The sequence below is a fragment of the Platichthys flesus genome, chromosome 16, assembly GCF_949316205.1.
Source record: "Platichthys flesus chromosome 16, fPlaFle2.1, whole genome shotgun sequence".
NCBI lineage: Eukaryota > Metazoa > Chordata > Actinopteri > Pleuronectiformes > Pleuronectidae > Platichthys > Platichthys flesus.
This window is the reverse complement of record NC_084960.1, coordinates 22014979-22035403: the sequence shown is the minus strand read 5'-3', so window position 1 is coordinate 22035403 and position 20425 is coordinate 22014979. Positions and strand designations below refer to the sequence as shown.

The window sequence follows — 20425 nt, the reverse complement described above, 5'->3', positions numbered from 1 at the left end:
CCTCGTGAAGTAGCCACGGTGGCACGGCATGCTCTGCACAACACCCGACGCTGCGCATCATCATCCTTTTAAAAAGCAAAATAATTCCACACCGCCGACGTGCTGTGCCTCTTTGTGACTAACGTCTCAGTTGTGTAAGCTTCTGACAGGTCCGTTGAGCCAGATGCCATTGTAGCAGGTAAAGGGGCAGCATGAAATGACGACGACGCAGCCCAGTGCTCTAATCCCGTTCGCCAATTTAATCACGCACATTGCAATTAGAAAATCGCGTTTTAACATATCGCGATTTTATCGCAAATGCAATTAATCGTTCAGCCCTAGTCTTACAGACAGAAACTAAAAATCAAATCCCCCCACTCCGTCGAAGACCTCAAACTCGCAAATGACCTCAATGAGTTTTACTGCAGATTCAAAAGACAATGGACTTTTGAATCTGACCGAAGCAGGCTTCCGCATTGCTCACTGCATTGCGAAGCATAGAAAACCATTTACTGATGGAGAATATATAAAGGAGGCTTTCCTTTCCAGCTCAGAGGTTCTGTTTGAAGGACTACCAAACCAAGAGACAATTAAATCAAGAATCAGAGACATCCCCATATCACCTCGAAGTGTTGAGCTATGCATCGAAGAAATGGCAGAAAATGTCCAGGCGCAGCACACAGCTGGGTTAAAAGATGCCGTGGTGTTTAGTGTTGCACTTGATGAGAGCGTTGACGCGAACGATTTACCGCGCTTGGCAGTTATGGCAAAATACTGTGATTCGACTGTAAGAGAGGAACTCTGCTACCTAAAGCCACTGTCCGAAACAACTAAAGGTGAGGACATAGCCAGGGTGTTTATGGAACATTTTGAGGAGCGAGGGATTGACATTGGCAAGATTTTTGCGATAACAACAGATGGCGCCCCCGCCATGGTCGGGAAACAGAGAGGAGCAGTCAGACTAATTGAAGAAAAAGTCGGTCACCCGATCATGAAACTCCACTGCATTATACACCAGGAAAATCTCTGTGCAAATATGTCAAAATCGGATCTAACTGAGGTTATGGCTACGGTGGCAAAAGTATTAACTTTATAGTTAAGCAATCCTCACTGACGCACCGACAGTTCCAGTCGCTGCTCGAGGAAATGGACTGCGCGTACAGAGACATCCCTCTCCATTCCGTGATTCGCTGGCTAAGCTGCGGGGAAGTTTTGGAGCAGTTTGTTGGCTGCTTTGATGCCATCAAGGCCTTCCTGGCTCAGAAGGGCCAGGACTACCCAGAGTTTGAGGACGAGAAGTGGGTTGTTAAACTCATGTTTCTCACGGATATTACGGGACATCTCAACAAGCTCAATCTCCGGCTGCAAGGTGCAGGGCAAACTGTTTTGGACATGTTCGACACATGGACAGCTTTTTTCGGCAAGTTAGCAATATTTGCAAGTGACGTTAATAACTCCACTTTCCGCTACTTCAGACACGTAAGGGAGTTGTCATCGCAGCGCAGCATCGATACCGCTGAAATATGCAAATGCATGAGCGAGCTCAGGCTGGAGTTCACAACACGGTTTGGGGACTTTCAGAAGTATGGACCTATTTTCTCTTTCTTGATCAAGCCTGAAAACTTTTATGGACAGGAATTTGATTTATCTCTGATAGACTAGTTGGATACACAGGGCATGGAAATGTAGCTGATTGAGCTGAGGAGTTCAACACTAAGTGGTGACTAAGTTTGCAGAGCTACAGAAGTTTGCAGAGCTACAGAAACAGCTGGAAACCACAGCAGCGCAAGATCACGGAACCTTCATATTCCGTGATCTGGACATCTTTACCGGGGAAGTTCAACTGTTTCCGGAACGTTGCCCTGGCTTTACTGACAGTCTTCGTGTCAACGTATCTATGTGAGCAGATATTCTCACACATGTAGAGTGTGCTCAGCCCCTCCCGCAGTCGTTTGACCACGGACCATTCCGAAGCATGTGTGCAACTTAAAGTCACTAACTACATCCCCCAGATAATGGAGCTCAGCAAAGGAAAGAAAGGTCGGGGCTCACACTGATTGATACACTGTAAAAAAAGAAAAGTTGAGCTAACTTAAAAGTAAAGGAACCAGCTGTAAGGCTTTTATGAGTTCGCTCAACTAACTCAAAGTTAGTTGGGTTAACTTAAACTATGAAGTTTGCCCAAAGTGCTATTTTAAGTTGGTCTAGCCTAACATTACTATTCAGGTCTACTCATATATCTAAGTTAAAAGCAGTTAAAATATTAAATATGCTAAACTGGCATGTGTGTCTTCTTATAAATTGAAAACACAAGTCAATGGCACTACATAGCTTTAGTTGAGAGAACTGTAGTTTAAACCTAAAATGTTGTATTAATTCAACTTTACTGCCCATAAGTTGAGGATACTTAAAGAAATTATTTACTCTTTTGCTTTACTTTCAAAAGGATTAGACATTCGTTATGACAATTCAATAATAAAAGACAGCATCATTCTTCAAACATGATCTATTTATTATGAACAATTGGTAAACATTTAGTACAAACAATTATAAAATCAATAAATGAACTGCCAACATAGTCCACATTGCAATAGTAACAGCAGACATTTTGAGTGACACTGTTAACCTAATGGTTCCATCGCACAATTCTTATCAAAACAAAGCCTATGAAAGTCAAACTGTATATGTAACAGAACAACACATTAAAACTTAAAGTGATAGTTTGCAGAAAAATGAAAATCAGTCATTATCTACTCACCACTATGCTGATAGAGGGATGGATAAAGTGTCCAGAGTCCAGAATTATATATTTTTTAACATTACATGCCTTCATACTGCTCCTGTGTTGTCATCGAAGTGACCAGACACCTCAACATTCAACAGCGTAATTTTCTGTTTCGGTTAACCATCCCTTTTAGCAAAGGATCATTACTTCATACCTACCATTTATGTTTTAACTTTTTTGAGAAACAATTCCAGCAGAGAAAAAAAAATGAATACAGATAGGATGGTTAAAACACACTGACATGAATGTATGGGTGTGTGCGTGTGTTTTCATGGCTGGCTACAACAAAAAAATGTTGTTCAGAGCCTGAGCACTCCGTACCAAAGATCATGAAAGGACTCAAGTTGCAATTCTATGGGGTAGTCCAAGTTGAGAGAGTAGATAAGTCCAAGCAGAAGGATGAAGGCAGTTGTCAAGTCACAGATGACGATGAGTTCATCCCCTTTGACCCACATTTCCTTCGAGTCTGTATCCTACAGAAAAACAAACAGACAAAAATAAATATCGTTTTATTCTTTAAAGTTTCATCCCCCCCATTATATGGTCTAAGTAAAAAAAATTGCCACGTTTGTCATTATTTTCTCAATGTGTTCTCACAATTCAGATACTTTGCTGTTTCCAACTTCTAAGGTATATTGATCTTGCTCAATAGTGGACAAATGATTTTAGTTCTTAAAAGTGATAGATCCACCGAAAAAGGAAAAATTACTTATTTGCACACCACTATGATAGAGGGATATGTGACGTGTTTGCATCCACCAAAAACCTTTGGTGTTTCAGGGGTAAACAGTCTTGCAGGCAAATCCATTACAATTGAAGTAACTGGCAAAACAACAGATTTTTTTTTTAAAGTTCCTCATTAATGCTGCTATGGTGTCATCCAAGTATCTGTAAGCCCCATAAAACTATTTCGACTACATGTGCTCTGATATCTTCCTCTATTGCCACACCCAAATCTGCACACAAGCTCTCGCACCCGATGGGCGTATGGAGTGCGTGAAAGCATCGCTACTTCTGCAAGCAGACTTTTAGTCTAAAAATATGGTGTAAATGACATTTCAAGTCGAATTTGAATGTCTGTTGACTCAAACACTTCACCCACCCCTCCATCAGCACAGTGGTGAGTAAATAATGAGTGAACTTTCAATTTTCAGGGAACGATCTTTTTCCAGTTCCACTTTACTAATTCTAAAAAAGAGAGAGGACAGTGTTCAAATACATGTCAAATATGGTTGCTGCGGTGGTCAAGACAGACATTCTGATCATATTCTCTGCCCACATTACATGACTAAGAGATCAAAATGCATACAAATTATTATTCATTTAGGGGGTGAGGGGTTCATTAAAAAAAACAATACATTATAATAATTCAAATAAAATCATATACAAGCTTTTTGTGATTTATCACAAGGACTTGTAGATGAACGTCACATGCACACGGGCTGACTGGAAGTGGCACCGCTTCAACTAGCACAGCAGTTTGCAGCTAAATGTTAGCGTGTACATGGAAAGTACAACCTTTAAAACACACAACAATGCGCACACTCCTTCGATAAGACAATAACGTAACACGTGGGTAGTTTCTTAACTCTAGCACGGTGAGGTAGCTAACAGGTAGCAAACACAGGAGGCTTCTATGGATATCTTCTACATGTAGCTTACAGCAGTAACTGGAGCACAGAGTCTTACCTGGTTCATGTGAGCGGTAAGAGAGCGAGGCGGAGCGCCAACAGACATGTCCGGTCGGGCTGACGGCGCGAGTGTTTGAAAATGCACATGCGCAGAGACACTGACTATGTGGTGACTTCCCGTCACGCAAGTGCACTCCTAAACACACTTTAACTAAGAAATATGAACATACGCCCCCTTCCCACACACACATCATTTGTATATATATATACAGATATATCTAAATATACATAACCTGTGTATGTGTGTTAGGACATATGATTATATATATATATAAATATATAATAATATAAATATAAACATGTCTTGCTTGTTTTGTAGAGCACTTTGTGACTTTGGTTTTGAAAGGTGCTATTTCAATTAAGGTATATATATATATATATATATATTCTTGCTCAGTGACATTAGTTACAACAAGAGATGGCTAATCACTATTTGAAGTTTCCTCAACTTAACATTTTCAGTGAGCTGCATTACTTATCTGTAAACTTGGAACTTTAAGTTAGCCCAACATCATTTGCTCACTCAACTCCGAAAACAAAATTAGATCAACGATTTTGAAGTTGGGCTTTTTACAGTGTAGGCATTATTGTATTTGTTGCAGGGCCTACACTTGTTTGCATATGTTTCTGTTGTGCCCCTCTTTTTCTCTGACTCAGCTGTTGATTTTTTCATGAGGTCACATTCTTGTATAGCCCTAGTGCTGTTATTTATGTTTGATCTGCTTTTTTCCACTTTGGAAAATTCCAATGCAATACTTGTTAATGATTTACTGAAAGCAATGTTTTAAAATGGTGTCAGTGCAATCTGTTATTGGGTGGGGAAATTCTGAATATGAGTGTGGTTGGTGGGGTTAATGACAGACCTATGGTAGCTTCAGTTGTCATAGCAACTCAAAAGATGTTTATTTTGTCCAGTCTGAGCTACTGTAAAAAAAACATGGTGGCCTCTTATAAAGTGTTTGAATATAAAGTGTTTAAATATAAACACTTTGTTATAATATAACATAATATCAGATCCCTGATATAATATATCAGGGATCACACTGATTGATAGGCATCATTGTATTTGTTGCAGGCCCTACACTTGTTTGCATATGTTTCTGTTGTGCCCCTCTTTTTCTCTGAATCAGCTGTTGATTTTTTCATGAGGTCACATTCTTGTATAGCCCTTTTACTGTTATTTATGTTTGATCTGCTTTTGTCCACTTTGGACAATTCCAATGCAATACTTGTTGCCATAGTGTTTTTATATGGTGTCAGTTCAATCTGTTATGGGCTAATCTGTTATTCTCATGAGTGTGGTTGGTGGGGTTAATGACAAACCTATTGTCCTAATGAGAGATTATTTAAAGTGTTGTTTTATTTATATATATATATATATAGAAAAAAATGTCATGTCTGTTTGATATATGAATGTTGTTCAATAATAAAACCTAATGTTAAAAATAATGTTGATATGGCACACTAATTGACAAAAAAATGTCACGTTGGCACTTGCTGTGAAAAAGGTTGCTGACCCCTGCTCTACACCAACAACTGCACCTCCAGCATCCCTCTGTCAAACTCCTGAAGTGTGACCACCCTTATTGGATTAATCTCCAATGGGGAAGAGGCCGCCTACAGAGAGGAAGTTAACAGCCTGGCTTCCTGGTGCAGACAGAACCACCTGGAGCTGAACGCTTTGAAAACTGTAGAGATGGTAGCAGACTTCAGGAGGAGCCCAGCCCAAACCGCCCCCTCAACATGTGCGACTCCCCAGTTAAAACAGTGGAGTCTTTCAGATTCCTGGGGCGATCATCGCACAGGACCTGAGGTGGACGAAGAACATCACCTCCACCATCAAGAAGGCCCAGCAGAGGATGTTCTTCCTGCGGCAACTGAGAAAATTCAACATGCCGCGGAAAGTGATGGTTGATTTTTATACAGCCATCATTGAGTCCATCCTCACCTCATCTATCACTGTCTGGTTCACTGCCTCCACTGCCAAGGACAAGGGCAGACTGCAGCGGATCATTCAGTCAGCTGAGAAAATCATCGGCTGTGACCTGCCGGCTCTACTAGACCTGTTCCACTCCAGGACTAGAAGGAGAGCACGCAAGCAATAGGATATTCTGGTCATTTTTAGAGGCTTTCTTGTAAGTTATCAGCCGATGTTTCGAGGCTACGTAAAAATCAAATAATAAAACTTTTGTTGCAGTATGGTTTCAGATATTCTCAGCTGGTTAGACCTCTTCAGAACTTAAAGGGGACATATTATGCACATTTCACCACAGTTGATATGGTTCCTTGGGGTCTTAATGAAATGTCTAACATTATTTGGTAAAAATACCACAAGGATCATTTAAAACAGCACCTTTTTACCCTGTCTAAAACAGACCTCCTCAGATTGACCTGTTTTGACGGCCCCGCCCCCCTCTCAACCCGCCCCCATCTTACCCCACCCCCTTTCACCCCTCTCATCCCTCCCCCTTCTCACCCCGCCCCCCTCTAATGGAGGTGTAGGACAGGTGTTTGAATGTGTTCTCACTACAGAATGCATTCAACATCTATAGGGCAGATTATGAGCCTTTATGTCTAAGAGGAATAGAGCAGTAAGTTGTTTTTTTATGCATGAGATATCAGTCATTTCTGCAATAAAAATATGACTGAGGAATAAAATACATAAATTACTCTTCACTCTATATTACTTTGCTTACAGCTCATCTTACATGTGTCAATTGTTGACATGTTACATATCAAACACTATAAGCACACAACTGTTTCTATAAACTTTTATTGTCAGAAAGATTGCTAGAAAGAATGCCACAGAGCTTTTTAAACAGTTATTAAATGTACTGGCTGGGACAGAGGTAATAAATACAAAAAATACCTAGTATAATAAAAACATTGATTAAAAAAACCTAACCCTTTTTTGTATTTATTATTTTCTTTTTATAATTATTTTGTAATTATTCTATTTATCGTGAAGACGATAAATAAATGGTCTTTAAATCGTGAATACCATTTAAAGACAGCAGTTAATTGATTTGTTATTTATGTTTCGCATACTGTTTGTACATTGTTTGGATTTTAAATAGAGCCTGTGAGAATCATGGAAGGTTGCATCTGCTTTCACCGGCTTTGCTGTGCACTCGCCCTTCTTATATATTACATCTGTCCCCCGCCGACACACAGGACACACCTCAAACAGCTCCAGGAGGCAGTTTTCATAGACAATATTTGTGGGTGTCTTATGAACAGGGTTGGAAGATTTCATTCTTTTAGAACAACAAAGATTTGACCAAAAGGCTGCAACAGCTAAAAAAGTGTAGGATGGTAATCCATCTGATTATTGAAATGTTTAGATTAAATATTGAGTCACTCACGTCACATCTGCTGACTCAGTCAAGACTGTGATCGAGTCATCAGGATCATAGGTAGCATCCTGTGGCTCTCCGAAGTCCATACTTGAACAACTTGGGTTGTCCTCTCCCTCCTCCATGCGAGGCCTCTTACAGCTGAGGTCCCAACACCGACATCAGTGCAGCACAGTTTTCTGTGTGCCTATGATAAAACAGACATTCAGTATCCATGGAGTCACAACAAATGAGATGCTGTTACAACTTTAACATGGAGACACAATCAATGACATGACGAAGTAACTGAGGGTAAACCAACCTGTACTTTTGTAGTGAGGTCGCAGTGTTTTCATAGAAAGCTGCGTGCCATGTGTGCGCATCTGTGGTGGGTCCGTCTGGCATGCTACGTGATGTAGCCTAGCACTGTGAACAGATGTGCTTGCCTAAACACCAAAAGCAGCAATGTTATTCATACTTGTACTACTGTCATGCATACAAAGATACAAGGACACATTTCCCCCAACTAGGGCTGGTAATGAATAGTCGTTCTAGTCCCGCACATTATGACAACAACATCCTCTGGTATCTTGCGCGAGTGCGACTTCCTACAGCAGATAAGTGTAGCGAGTGCTAAATCCCCGTAGCAGCAGCTGTAGCTACCGGAGCTACCGCAGCTAATGTAGCGCTACAGGACCTAACGGAGCGCTGCCGGAGCTGCCGGAGCGCTACCGGGGACTGTACCCATCCCCTCACACACACGCCACAACATGCTAACGTCACTAGCCTCCACACAAATGTCTAAAAGAAGCAAATACCAGAATTATTAAAAAAAAATACTTACATTTCCCTCGTCTTCAGTATTGCGATGGAAAGATGGCACGACCCATCTTTCAATAACAACCTTTTCAAGATTCCGGCGTTATATTGGCCCAGGTTGATAAAACAGCCCGATACAGATATTTGCCAACTCTTGCAGGAATGTTGCCATCATATATAAACTCAATCCATCTCAATCTTGTGTCTTCTGAAGCTGGAGTCACATGAAGACATTTGTGCTGATTTGTGCAGCTGACCACTGAGCATCTCGGTTGTCGAATTCGATTCATGCTGCTAGTTAGCTTATCCAAGTGTTCCCAAGGCTTGCAAGAATGAAATGGCTGCTGGACACCGATAGACTTTCTAAAAAGTGGGTGGGTCTATCTATGGGTGGGTCGAGTGGTAGTGGGGGAGTGCATAGAGCTATGGGCGTGGCATGTTGCGACTATGACGTCTATTTCGGTCGTAATTCCATTGGACGCACTCTAGCACATAGTTTCTGAAATAGAGGACCACAACAAATCGCAGGACTTGTTTTTTTCCAGAGTTTTTGGGAAGGTAGACATGCCAGACACCCAATGAATGTGTAGAAGCACTACAAAATTGGAATTTTCATAATATGTCCCCTTTAAATGCAGAAAATGTTCAACTGCCTTTATTTGATTAATTCTTTTCATTTTTGTAGTCAGACCAACATAGTCACACCATAAACAGTAACATAATAACATCTAGTCTAATCATGCAGAAACACTAGGTTTCGTTATTCTATAGAAATGTATTGGTTTCGCAATTAATAAAATGTGTTTTAAAGTTTTTGCAATGCTGTATCATGCAAACATTATCTCAGTCTTATTAATATTTAACTGAACGTAATTCTGGAGTATCCAGCACTTGAGGTAAAGGAAGTAATCAGAGTGTATTCAATTGATAAAAGTAATTGGGGTTGATGAGAAATATAATTCTATGCCATCTGCATAGATTGAAGCTCACACTATGTAAGTAAATGTCATGTCCTGGGGGTAACTAGAGAACAAGATAGGTCCAGAGACAGACCTCTGATCTACTACCCAGATCATCAAGGCAACATGATTTGCCAATGGCTACAGTAAAAGATTGAAAGCATCAGCAGATCATTCCTAAATTCTCAGTTTTGTGTATCAAGCTTGCATTCTGTAAATAAGTGAGTCAGAGACAGTCAATAGTAAGATGGTAATCAGGTGGGGGATGGTGGCTAACAGATCTAAATACTTCTCTCAGAAATCTTACATGATTGATGTCTAGATGACAAGGTGAGGGCTTTATTGTATTAATCGCTTCCATGGGTTTCTATAGATATTCTGACAAAGCACTACAAATTGTTTCCTGTGCAAGAGAGGGAATGCTGGAGATGTTGTTGGTGAAGATTACAAATTCTAGTCATTTCCCGGGGGACGAGTCCATGTTGACATTTGGAGGAGTCTCTGTGGCACGGTTAATAACATTAAACAAAGTCCTGGAGTTGCGTCTGTTCTTTTCAATAAGGTCAGAAAAATATCGTTCTGTGGCTTTTTTAACCTCTGTATTAAAATTACTCATAGTCTTTTAAAATGTCAAGGTGCACTGTCAATTTACAGGCTTGACCCAACAACAGTCCCTCTTTAGTGTGCAAGCTGTCAGTCATCTTTGGCAAGGACTATAATACTATAATTATTTTATAATACTTGAAGAGTTTTTTCGGGCAACACTATAGACGGGCAACACTATAGTCCCCCTTATTATTCCAAAAGACTTGCCTACGTTCTGCAGAATTTCCACTTTCCACTTAGAGAAACCAACATTTATGACAACTGGGCTCACAGCCCTTGTATATACTGAACAGATTTTTAAATGTGAAACTGCCCTATTCACTACCTCACTGGTTTTAATCACATAGGTCCAATCGCTTAAGAGAAGCGACCTCCGCTGATAATTTAGCTGCAGATAAAATCATAAATTATTAACACTGAAGTAATCATAATTGAGAGGCTGATTGCGACGATGGCATTAGCAGTGGATACAAAACTCCCATGCTTCCACGCTATTTCACGATATCACCTGAAATGGTGGAACGAGGGGAAATGCTGCTGTGCCCTCAAAAACCCGAACTAAACTTGTAAGGATGCTTTATTTTTTGTTTGTGGCCACAGCTACGGACAACTGCCAAAACTCACTGACATAATCAATGACATTCTGAGGGGTTTCAAGTTGTGCCATCTGAACACGGAGGGGAGTTATTGGCCCGACCACTGTATCCCAAAGTTCAATGGGGATTATTATTCTGATTAAACAACATTGCTATCTTTCACAACCTCTCTAATAGCAAGCAACTACAGCTGCCTATCTTCCCATCCTGATTAAGCTCATTGCAATACCTCTGCAACAAGGACCTCTCCACTTAAAATCTGTTTTTTTTACATTGTTCACTTGCCCATGATGTGTTTCCCTATGCTGCAACTTTAAACTGTGTACCAATGACAGATTCAAAAAGAGTATTCCATTTTCCAACATTTCATTTTATCCAGGTATCTAGAGAGAGAACAGCCTTAGATAGTCGGTAAGTTAATTTCAGATCTTTTCATTGTAGGGGAGAGCGGGGTAATTTGGGACATTTTTTACATTTGCTCCCCTCTAGGCGAGCTAAATGGATATATCAGTAAAATTGACACATTTCCCATTAATTCAGGATGTTTTCTAGCAATGGGAATGATCAGAATGTCTTCAGGACAAAGGGCAGTGAAAATATGATTGTTTTAAAAAAGTGGTCTTGTGTCCCACTTTACCCCAGCTACGGGGTAAAGTGGTCCACTTACTTTTTCCACTTTAAAACTACCATAACAACACATGTAATAGTAAAAATCCCGACAGCTAGATTGACAACCACTAATATCGGACTAGTAACATGATCATGGGGATTGGTCAATTAAGCACATTTATGATTATGATGATACATGTGATCTCTTGCACACCCTAGCTTACCTGCACATTGTTTCTTTTGGCAGGGACAGGGATATTGTTTTTTCTCTGCGTATTCAAATGCCAGTTCACGGCACTTAACTTGAGCAAGGCCATGGAACTGGTCAGCTAGTTGTTTCAAGTGTTTGGCAAGCTCCTCCTCCATCTCATCTGTGAATATTCTCTTTACCTAAGCTACTGCACCCCATGCTACTGATTTTATTTTCCATTTCTCATTTTTCTTTATGAATCTTTTGAGGGTTGTCTTATCAATATTTCTATCCCTTCCAGCTTTTCTTAAGGACTTCTTTCCTTGCATGACCTCAGCGGCTGCACTCTCCATCTCTGCGAGGGGTGTTGGCCCCAGGTTGTCTTCCAGGTGTAGTTTCTTGGCATGATGGCTTTTCTACAATGTTTATCACATTAAAAATAAAACATATATAATGTAATATAACACTAAAATATATTTAAGACTAAACTTAACCACTTCATGGTGGGGTAAAGTGAGACACTGTTGCCTAGATACAGGGGGTGTTTCACATCACCCGATGTCCCACATTACCCCGCTCTCCCCTACTGAGATGTTTATAGATCACTGCTGTCTATACCATGCTTTTTAAACAAGAATTGATTTTGAACAGTTCTAATTCATGCTTCATTGCCATGCGTGCAGCACAGAATAGTCTTCACCCCTGTGTGTGTATCTCCAGATAATTAACTTTTGGAGCTGATTGGTTGGGGGTGGTGTGTCCCTGCAGTAGGGTACAGAATGTGCACTATAAAGGGATATCTGACAAGTTTATGCTAAATACTCCCAGTGCTGCTGATGCTCATTTAGACTGTGACGGACGATAAGTGTGTTTATGAGGCAGGGCGACGAGCACCAATCTCCTGTTCTTTTTGATGACATTTGGTTCCAACTTTACAAAATTAACTTTACAGCATTAACAGAACTAGATCAGTTCCTGTTATTAGCATGCTTGTTTAGAATGGGCTGTTTTCTTAGCCTGTGTTACTGCTCTGGAGCTACTTGAGGATTATTCCTCATTAATGAGGCCTCAAAAAACAATATAATTTTGTATGTTGATGTTCAGTAAAGTAGGTAATGTAAGAAAACTTTGCATTCAATCTTCTTTTTATCTACATTGAAAATGACATTGTCAATAGTTTTCATAAAATTAATCAGAATTTTCTTAATCACTGTGGTTTATAAATAGGTTTGAACAATTTACATAATCTGTGTTATTTTTTTGTATAGACTGCATGTCTTCTATTTCAGAAAGTATCTTAAGCAATTTACATAATATTAAGACCCAAGTTCACAAATTAGCAAAAAAATTGCTGTCATTCAGCCTGATGTAGAGTATCGCTGCAACAAAACAAATGTTGTGCTTTTACTTTGTTGACAAATAGAAGGAAGTCATTCTATGAATGCTGTTGCAATGACAGAGATTATCACTGTGACTCCTGTCAATACCGTTATGAGTCCGACCCGGTGAAAGACGGACATATTCACACACAAATTCTTTATCTGCACATGAAGCATTTTTTCTGAATTTGGAGGTGGGGCAGGGGGAGAGGAGATGGCAGAATTTGCAGCTTATTAAAGGGATCTCCCCCTCATTCCCCCTACAAATCGCCTACTCTATATTCCTATATTACCATGTTTTGTGAGAGTATTCTGATGTGGTTCATTCTAGCACCCAAGAGGTTAGGGTTAGTTTGATGAACAGTCAGAGCGGCCACAATAGATGCAATGCTAATTGCATATAGATCAGTCGTAGATCAGCAAATACTAAATGAAGCAAAGGTGAACAATTAAAAGTTACAATAATTAAAATGTGTAGAGTTAGCAGGTGTTCAATTTATGACTCGTGTGTGTCTGTCTTCACCCTAACCTTAACTTTTGGCCTCAAACAACTCATTACTGTTTATACTGCATCCTCGACCTGCGCCCATCCAGTTAAGTCTTTAAACTTCAACTTCCAACATTAACATCTGCCACACTGTTCAAAAGTTAAACAAACCAGTATTAATGCTAGCATCATTCAAGTCTGATGTGTCCCACACATGACCAAGAGCATGCAACTTTAGCCAGAAAACACCCACTGCTTAAAAAAGATCTGCCCATCAAGCCATTGACTATCAAGCAGAATCAGCTAAACTACACAAAGGTCAGAGCCTCCAAAAAGTTATATATCTGGAATATAATTTGACCAAATAATAAGCTGCCATGTGTTCTAGCAGGGGAGAGAGAAGCTCCCTCAGTGATAGGAAGACTGCAGAGTGAGGGAGAGCTATAGATGTTATCGAGCACACCAGGCCCATGCGTAACTCATGATGTTGATGTGCCTCCATTCAGAACCTGCAAAACACCAGTGAAAAAAAATGAAAGAGAGAGAGAGAGAGTGAGATCAATCAGCATTTTTGCAGGAAACCAAATACACACACATAGCTGGACTCTCTGACACACATACAGAGACAATTTTCTACCTCCCTCACGCTCCAGTGATCGCAGTCATACTGACGGCTGGCTTTCCTCCACAAACGCGCGCACACACACACCCACACGCACACACCCACACACACTCTCTCTCTCACACACACACACACACACACTGCAGTAGTTCTCTCTCTCTCTCTTTCTCGCTCTCGTCCCACCTTCTTGCGAGCAGAAAACACTCGCGTCTCAATCGTACGGGACCGGCTGATGCTTCCTTTGAAGCTCTATTTCTGGTCACTCTCCTTATTTCGATTTCTTTCTTTGCATCCTTCTTTCTCCATTTCTCCTCCCCCTCTCTCCTGCTCCAGTCTGTGCCTCACACAACGGTTGAGTATTGTCGGGGTTGAGGGGGTTTGTGTTGTCAGCCAGAGGAAGGAACATGCAGCATCCTGGAGGAACATGCGTAGCGTTACCCAACGTGGACGCCTGTCCCCAGCTGTCCTGCGCCGCCCTCACCTTCATGTATTTACAGCAGGTGAGTGAGTGAGTGTGTGTCTGCTATCGTGTGCACGAAAACACCTCTTGTATACATATAATTACATGGACATGCTCGCTCCTGCAGGGTGAAATGAGAGAGACACAGTGTGTATGCAGCATCTGTCAATGCGTCTGCAAATGCGTAGCGACAGTTTGTGCCAGTCGGAGAAGCATCGGTCCTGTGCACATTTGATACCGGGGCTCTCTGTAATGAGGAGGTTTACGTCAACGCTGTTTACATCAGTTAGTTGGAACGCCATGAATCACGACAACCCAATTGTTGTAAACCTATGAAACAGCATTAAGTTTAGTTCACTTTTATAATGTTTACATATTTATCAAAGTTATTTTTAATTTTGTCAGATGCTGGGATGTAATGTGTAGGACCCACAGTTCATTGTAAATTAATAATGCTGTGTGAATATTTTAAAAACAACATCTTTGATTGACTTTAAGTAAAGGATTACATATTAATTGTTTGATTACAGAATAACCTTATTGAATAGATTAGATTAGATTGAACATAGACTTATTTTCCTTCATTGTTTGCAACTCAAATAGATTGATTCAGTCTTTGACAGTGTATCTGGTGGACGGTTTTGTTTATTTATTAAAGATTCATATTCTGCTGAATCATTAAGTAACCTAAATGATCAAATTTAGAAATCTGTGGCTGCAAATATTAGAAAAATAAATTTTTAAATATTTAATTTTCATGTTTGAAAATGTAATCTATGTGGTATTGTCATTCTTGCTTATTGATGATTTTCGATCAGCGCTTAATTGCATTACTGCTGAATGGACAGAAGTCAGTTTGCTAATTATTGTTACAAGTCTTAGTTCTACAACATTACCAATTAGAATTTACAGTTTTTTCTTTTTACGGAGGTTTTATATTTCAGAAATGAAACAAAACACTGTCACATAAACACAAATGTACTTTAGCCATTTTATGTTTATATCATTTAATTAATTTAAATTTGAGTAGTCTTAAACATGGTACATTTTAATTTAACCATGATATGCATAGGTGTGTGAGTGAATGAGTGAAACGCTACTGTAAAGCACTTTAAATGGTCATCAAGTTAAATGGTTTATACAAATACTTAACTGTTTTAAATTGTTTTATTTTAAAATGCAAATTTACGTCTATATGAGCATTTCAGAAATAAACAAGAATGATAAAGCAGCCAAGTTGAAAAGTAAAGGCACGGATTTTACTTGTACTGATTACAAGGTGGAACTGTTATTGACAGTTTGAAGTCATCACTGGTTGTTAAGTTAAGAGTGATTAGAACCAGGAAGGTACAGTGTCTGTTTTAGGGACTTGAAAACTCCAGAGTAGAGTGTACATCAGATGTAAATGTAGCAGAAAATGAAGTGTTTTAATACTAAAACATTAGTTTTCCATTTCCCATAGATCTGTGAGTAGTTGTGAAGTGATTTTATGCTGCCCACCTCATTAGTATGCAAGTAGCAGGACACTTTAAAGGGAGCTGAATACCTGGTTGAGAAGTTGGAGGTGTATGATAGCTCTTCATATAACAGCTCACTTGAGCTGTTCAAACCTAGTATTAACATGTGTCCTAAGAGATCTGATCACAGTCCATCTGTTCACACCTGACATTAAAATGGATCCTAAATTTGTCTCCTCAAAACACATATGATCAGCTCGTACTTCTCTGTATACAAATATACATAATCGTCCTTTTATTTGCAAAGACCCAATTATGGTTTTACCCAGTCTGACTATACAGATATACAGTATGTATATTGTTATTGTGTGTGTTGTGGTATTAAGACTCAGAGAGAGAGAGAGAGAGAGGTCTCATAAGGTGCTATGTGAACCAATGCACTCAGTCCCGCTCTATGGAATATTTTACCTAGTTGTAGTGTTGATACTTTCATTTCATTGTGAAACTGTAGCGGGTCAAAGGATGTCAATACCATCTGCAAATGTGGTCTGAATGATCGGATGTCAAGATGCATTGAGGATGCATGAGGATGCATTCACATATGTACTTTGCGTTGTCCACTTGTGATCAGATCTTTTAGGAAAGACATTAGTGTGAACACCATCTGTGTCTGCTCCTGAGCTGCTCTTTCCATTACTGCTTTACATATTTCAACTCATCCACTGTGAGATGACCAAGGTGACCAGTGTTGTTTTTTACACACGTTTTTGATGAACAAAAGGGCTGAGCTCACTGGTATACAGTGGGGCAAAAAAGTATTTAGTCAGCACCAATTGTGCAAGTTATCCCACTTAAAAAAATGAGAGATGCCTGTAATTTTCATCAGAGGTACACCTGAACTATGAGAGACGGTATGGGGGTAAGGAATCCAGGAAATTACATTGTAGGATTTTTAATGAATTAATTGGTAAATTCCTCTGTAAAATAAGTATTTGGTCACCTACAAACAAGCAAGACTTCTGGCTCTCACAGACCTGTAACGTCTTCTTTAAGAGGCTCCTCTGTCCTCCACTCGTTACCTGTATTAATGGCACCTGTTTGAACTCGTTATCAGTATAAAAGACACCTGTCCACAACCTCAAATAGTCACACTTTAAACTCCACTATGGCCAAGACCAAAGAGCTGTCAAAGGACACCAGAAACAAATTGTAGACCTGCACCAGGCCGGGAGGACTGAATCTGCAATAGGTAAGCAGCTTGGTGTGAAGAAATCAACTGTGGGAGCAATTATTAGAAAATGGAAGACAAACAACACCACTGATAATCTCCATCGATCTGGGGCTCCACACAAGAGCGGTGACAAAAAAAATCCTAGAACCACACGGGGGGACCTAGTGAATGACCTGCAGAGAGCTGGGACCAAAGTAACAAAGGCTACCATCAGTAACACACTATGCCACCAGGGACTCTGCAGTGCCAGATGTGTCCCCCTGCTTAAGCCAGTACATGTCCAGGCCCATCTGAATTTTTCTAGAGAGTATTTGGATGATCCAGAAGAGGATTGGGAGAATGTCAGATGAAACCAAAATAGAACTTTTTGGTAAAAACTCAACTCGTCGTGTTTGGAGGAGATGCATCCAAAGAACACAATACCTACTGTGAAGCATGGGGGTGGAAACATCATGCTTTGGGGCTGTTTTTCTGCAAGGGGACCAGGACGACTGATCAGTGTTAAGGAAATAATGAATTGGGCCATGTATCGTGAGATTTTGAGTGAAAACTTCCTTCCATCAGCAAGGGCATTGAAGATGAAACATGGCTGGGTCTTTCAGCATGACAATGATCCCAAACACACCGCCCGGGCATCGAAGGAGTTGCGTCGTAAGAAGCATTTCAAGGTCCTGGAGTGGCCTAGCCAGTCTCCAGATCTCAAACCAATAGAAAATCTGTGGAGGGAGTTGAAAGTCTGTCTTGCCCAGCGACAGCCCCAAAATATCACTGCTCTAGTGAGATCTGCATGGAGGAATGGGCCAAAATTCCATCAACAGTGTGTGAAAAGCTTGTGAAGACTTACAGAAAACGTTTGACCTCTGTCATTGCCAACAAGGGGTATATAACAGAGTATTGAGATGAACTTTTGTTATTGACCAAATACTTTTTGGTGGCTGACTAAATACTTTTGCCCCACTGTACATATGTGCATTTCCTGTGAGTATTTTAAACAAAAAGTCAACTCATTTTCCTGTTGTAAAATGCATTTGATGTGAAGCTGCAGCAGTAGGAAGTATTTGATTTGCATTCTGAAAAATTGAATACAGCATTTTTTCGAATTTCATAATGTTATAATATTGCAAATATAAAAACCTAAAGAAACCTTTATCTGTGAGCTAAAGACTTATCACCACCATGCTTCCTCATTTGGTGAAAGATAGTGACTGATCAGACTTATTTCAACTAATCCCTCAGTCAAGAGAAAACATGAGCTTGTTCAGGTACTCATTTTTGGGGCGAATAATGTCTTAACTGAAAAGTAATAATTCCCAATTTTTTTTGTCTCTCCTACGAGTGTGTATTATTTGTTAAGTTAACATTTTGAGGGTATGTGTGTTTATATGACAATGAATATTCAAAAAACATTTCTCTGAAAAAAGAAGCTGGTGAATGGACACATGATGATTGCTGCAGTGTTTACAGCCTGTAGGTTGCTGCCGTACACTGGCCTCTTGATCATTGTACAACCCACAGATCATCATCAGCTGTGATTAGTCCCAGTAGATGGCACTACACTGTTACACATCCATCACTGTGTTGCATATTGTGTGAGACCTGAAGCAACCACTCATTGCTGTTGAGAACACCTGCACAAAATGAGCTGACTTGCATTTGCTGAAATTGCAATTGCTCCAATTGTGTTTTAAAGTGGAAGAGGGCATCATTAAGCTCACAGACGCAATACAAATACAAACCCTGTTGATACATAATGTATAAATCAATAAAAAAAGCTTAAAACCTGCTGTAAACCTCATATTTGCCTCTCACAATGAATACTCTTTATTTTCATTATGCTGTGTTTACAGTCAAAGTGTGTAAAGTTGTTCAACACGCAGTGTTTTTTTGAGAACATCCAAATTGTTGGTATTCTGCTGCCATGTTTAGAAAAGCAGGGAGAGAGAAAAAAATGCAGGGAGGCGACTTAGAGGAAATGAGACTGTGACCGACCAGAAGCCTGAAGCAGAGGAAAATTTTAACGGCACTCTGGGATGAAAGAACTAAATGACGAGCAAAGAAAATGGCTTCTGCAATCTGACAATTTGTCATTAAGCAACTTTCCTCCATTAGTCACATTCCTTTATCCAGCTCTTTCATCTATTCCTCTCCATACTATGCATGTGTGTCTGTGTGTGTGAGAGAGAGCTTTCTTTTCAGATAGTAATGTTCGAGTTCTCCAAATCTTGCAAATGTGTTGGCATGTTATGCAAGAACATTGTTTGTGAGTCTGTTGTGTGTATGTGTAAGGACGTTTATGCATGCATGTGTGCTTGCCTACAAAGAGATATGAAAGGCTCTATGAAAGATAATTAATACTTGGTCTCACACAGCCAGTATGCTCTCTCACAAACACAACTATAGTCTCTTACATATACTTTAATACACTCTCTCACACACACTACTTTTTTCACTCACAAACACCATCATTCTCCCTCACACATAATATTCTTATTCAAATATATCATTCTGTCTTACATTCACTGTAATATTGTTCCGCATACATTGTACTATTCATTTCTCTTATATGTGCTATTATTCTGTTTTAAATATAAAGTCTAAGTGCAAGAAAAATCTGTCTTGTGTGTATGACAATATGATAGTAAATAAGAGAGATATGATTGTGCATGTAACTGAGTATATTAGTGTTTGTGTAAGAGTATAGTGGTGTATGTCTGATATTATGATGTAAAGGTCAAGACCAATTATGAATTATCGCTCTTGGAAGTGTGTTTGAGAGACTAGGATGGTACATGGGAGAGAGTATAGTAGTGTGTCTGAGGGAGTATAGTTGTGTGTGTGAGACCAAGTATTAATTATCTCTCAAAGGGCCTCTTATATTGAGAATCTGGGTCTTTGAAGCTATATATAGTAGAGCCATGTAAGACATTTTGAATACATCTGAAGGCCTTAAGGGATTGTGTGTGTGTGAGAGAGAGAGTTTACTTCACATTCATAATTTTGGTATGCAAATTTTGATTCACCCAGTCTCTGATGATTAATTATGAATTTTTGGAAGTTTCAGCATGAAAAATAAAAAGCAGTCCCTAAAAAAGACCTGGTAACATCTCCAGTACGACAACTGCCCATGCAACACATTAAGTATAATATACATTTCCACAGAAATAATTTTTCTCCTCAAAATGTTTGGCTATATCTCTTGGCCCAACTTCCTGCTTACACT

General features: G+C 39.7%; 1 protein-coding gene and 1 long non-coding RNA gene across 4 annotated transcripts in view; one reads left to right on the top strand and one right to left on the bottom strand.

The window, feature by feature from the left end:
- LOC133971512 (uncharacterized) overlaps window positions 1-20425 on the bottom strand; it is a 273667-nt gene that overhangs the window by 129148 nt on the left and 124094 nt on the right. The gene's annotated exons all lie outside the window — the stretch shown is intronic.
- The window catches only part of rbfox1 (RNA binding fox-1 homolog 1), a 165987-nt gene continuing 159727 nt past the window's right edge, over window positions 14166-20425 (top strand). For all 3 annotated transcript variants that reach the window (XM_062408899.1, XM_062408898.1, XM_062408896.1), the window contains exon 1: window positions 14166-14557. In XM_062408899.1, coding sequence (XP_062264883.1) covers window positions 14462-14557 — 96 coding nt within the window. In that variant the 5' untranslated portion in view covers window positions 14166-14461. The remainder of the gene's footprint in view (window positions 14558-20425) is intronic.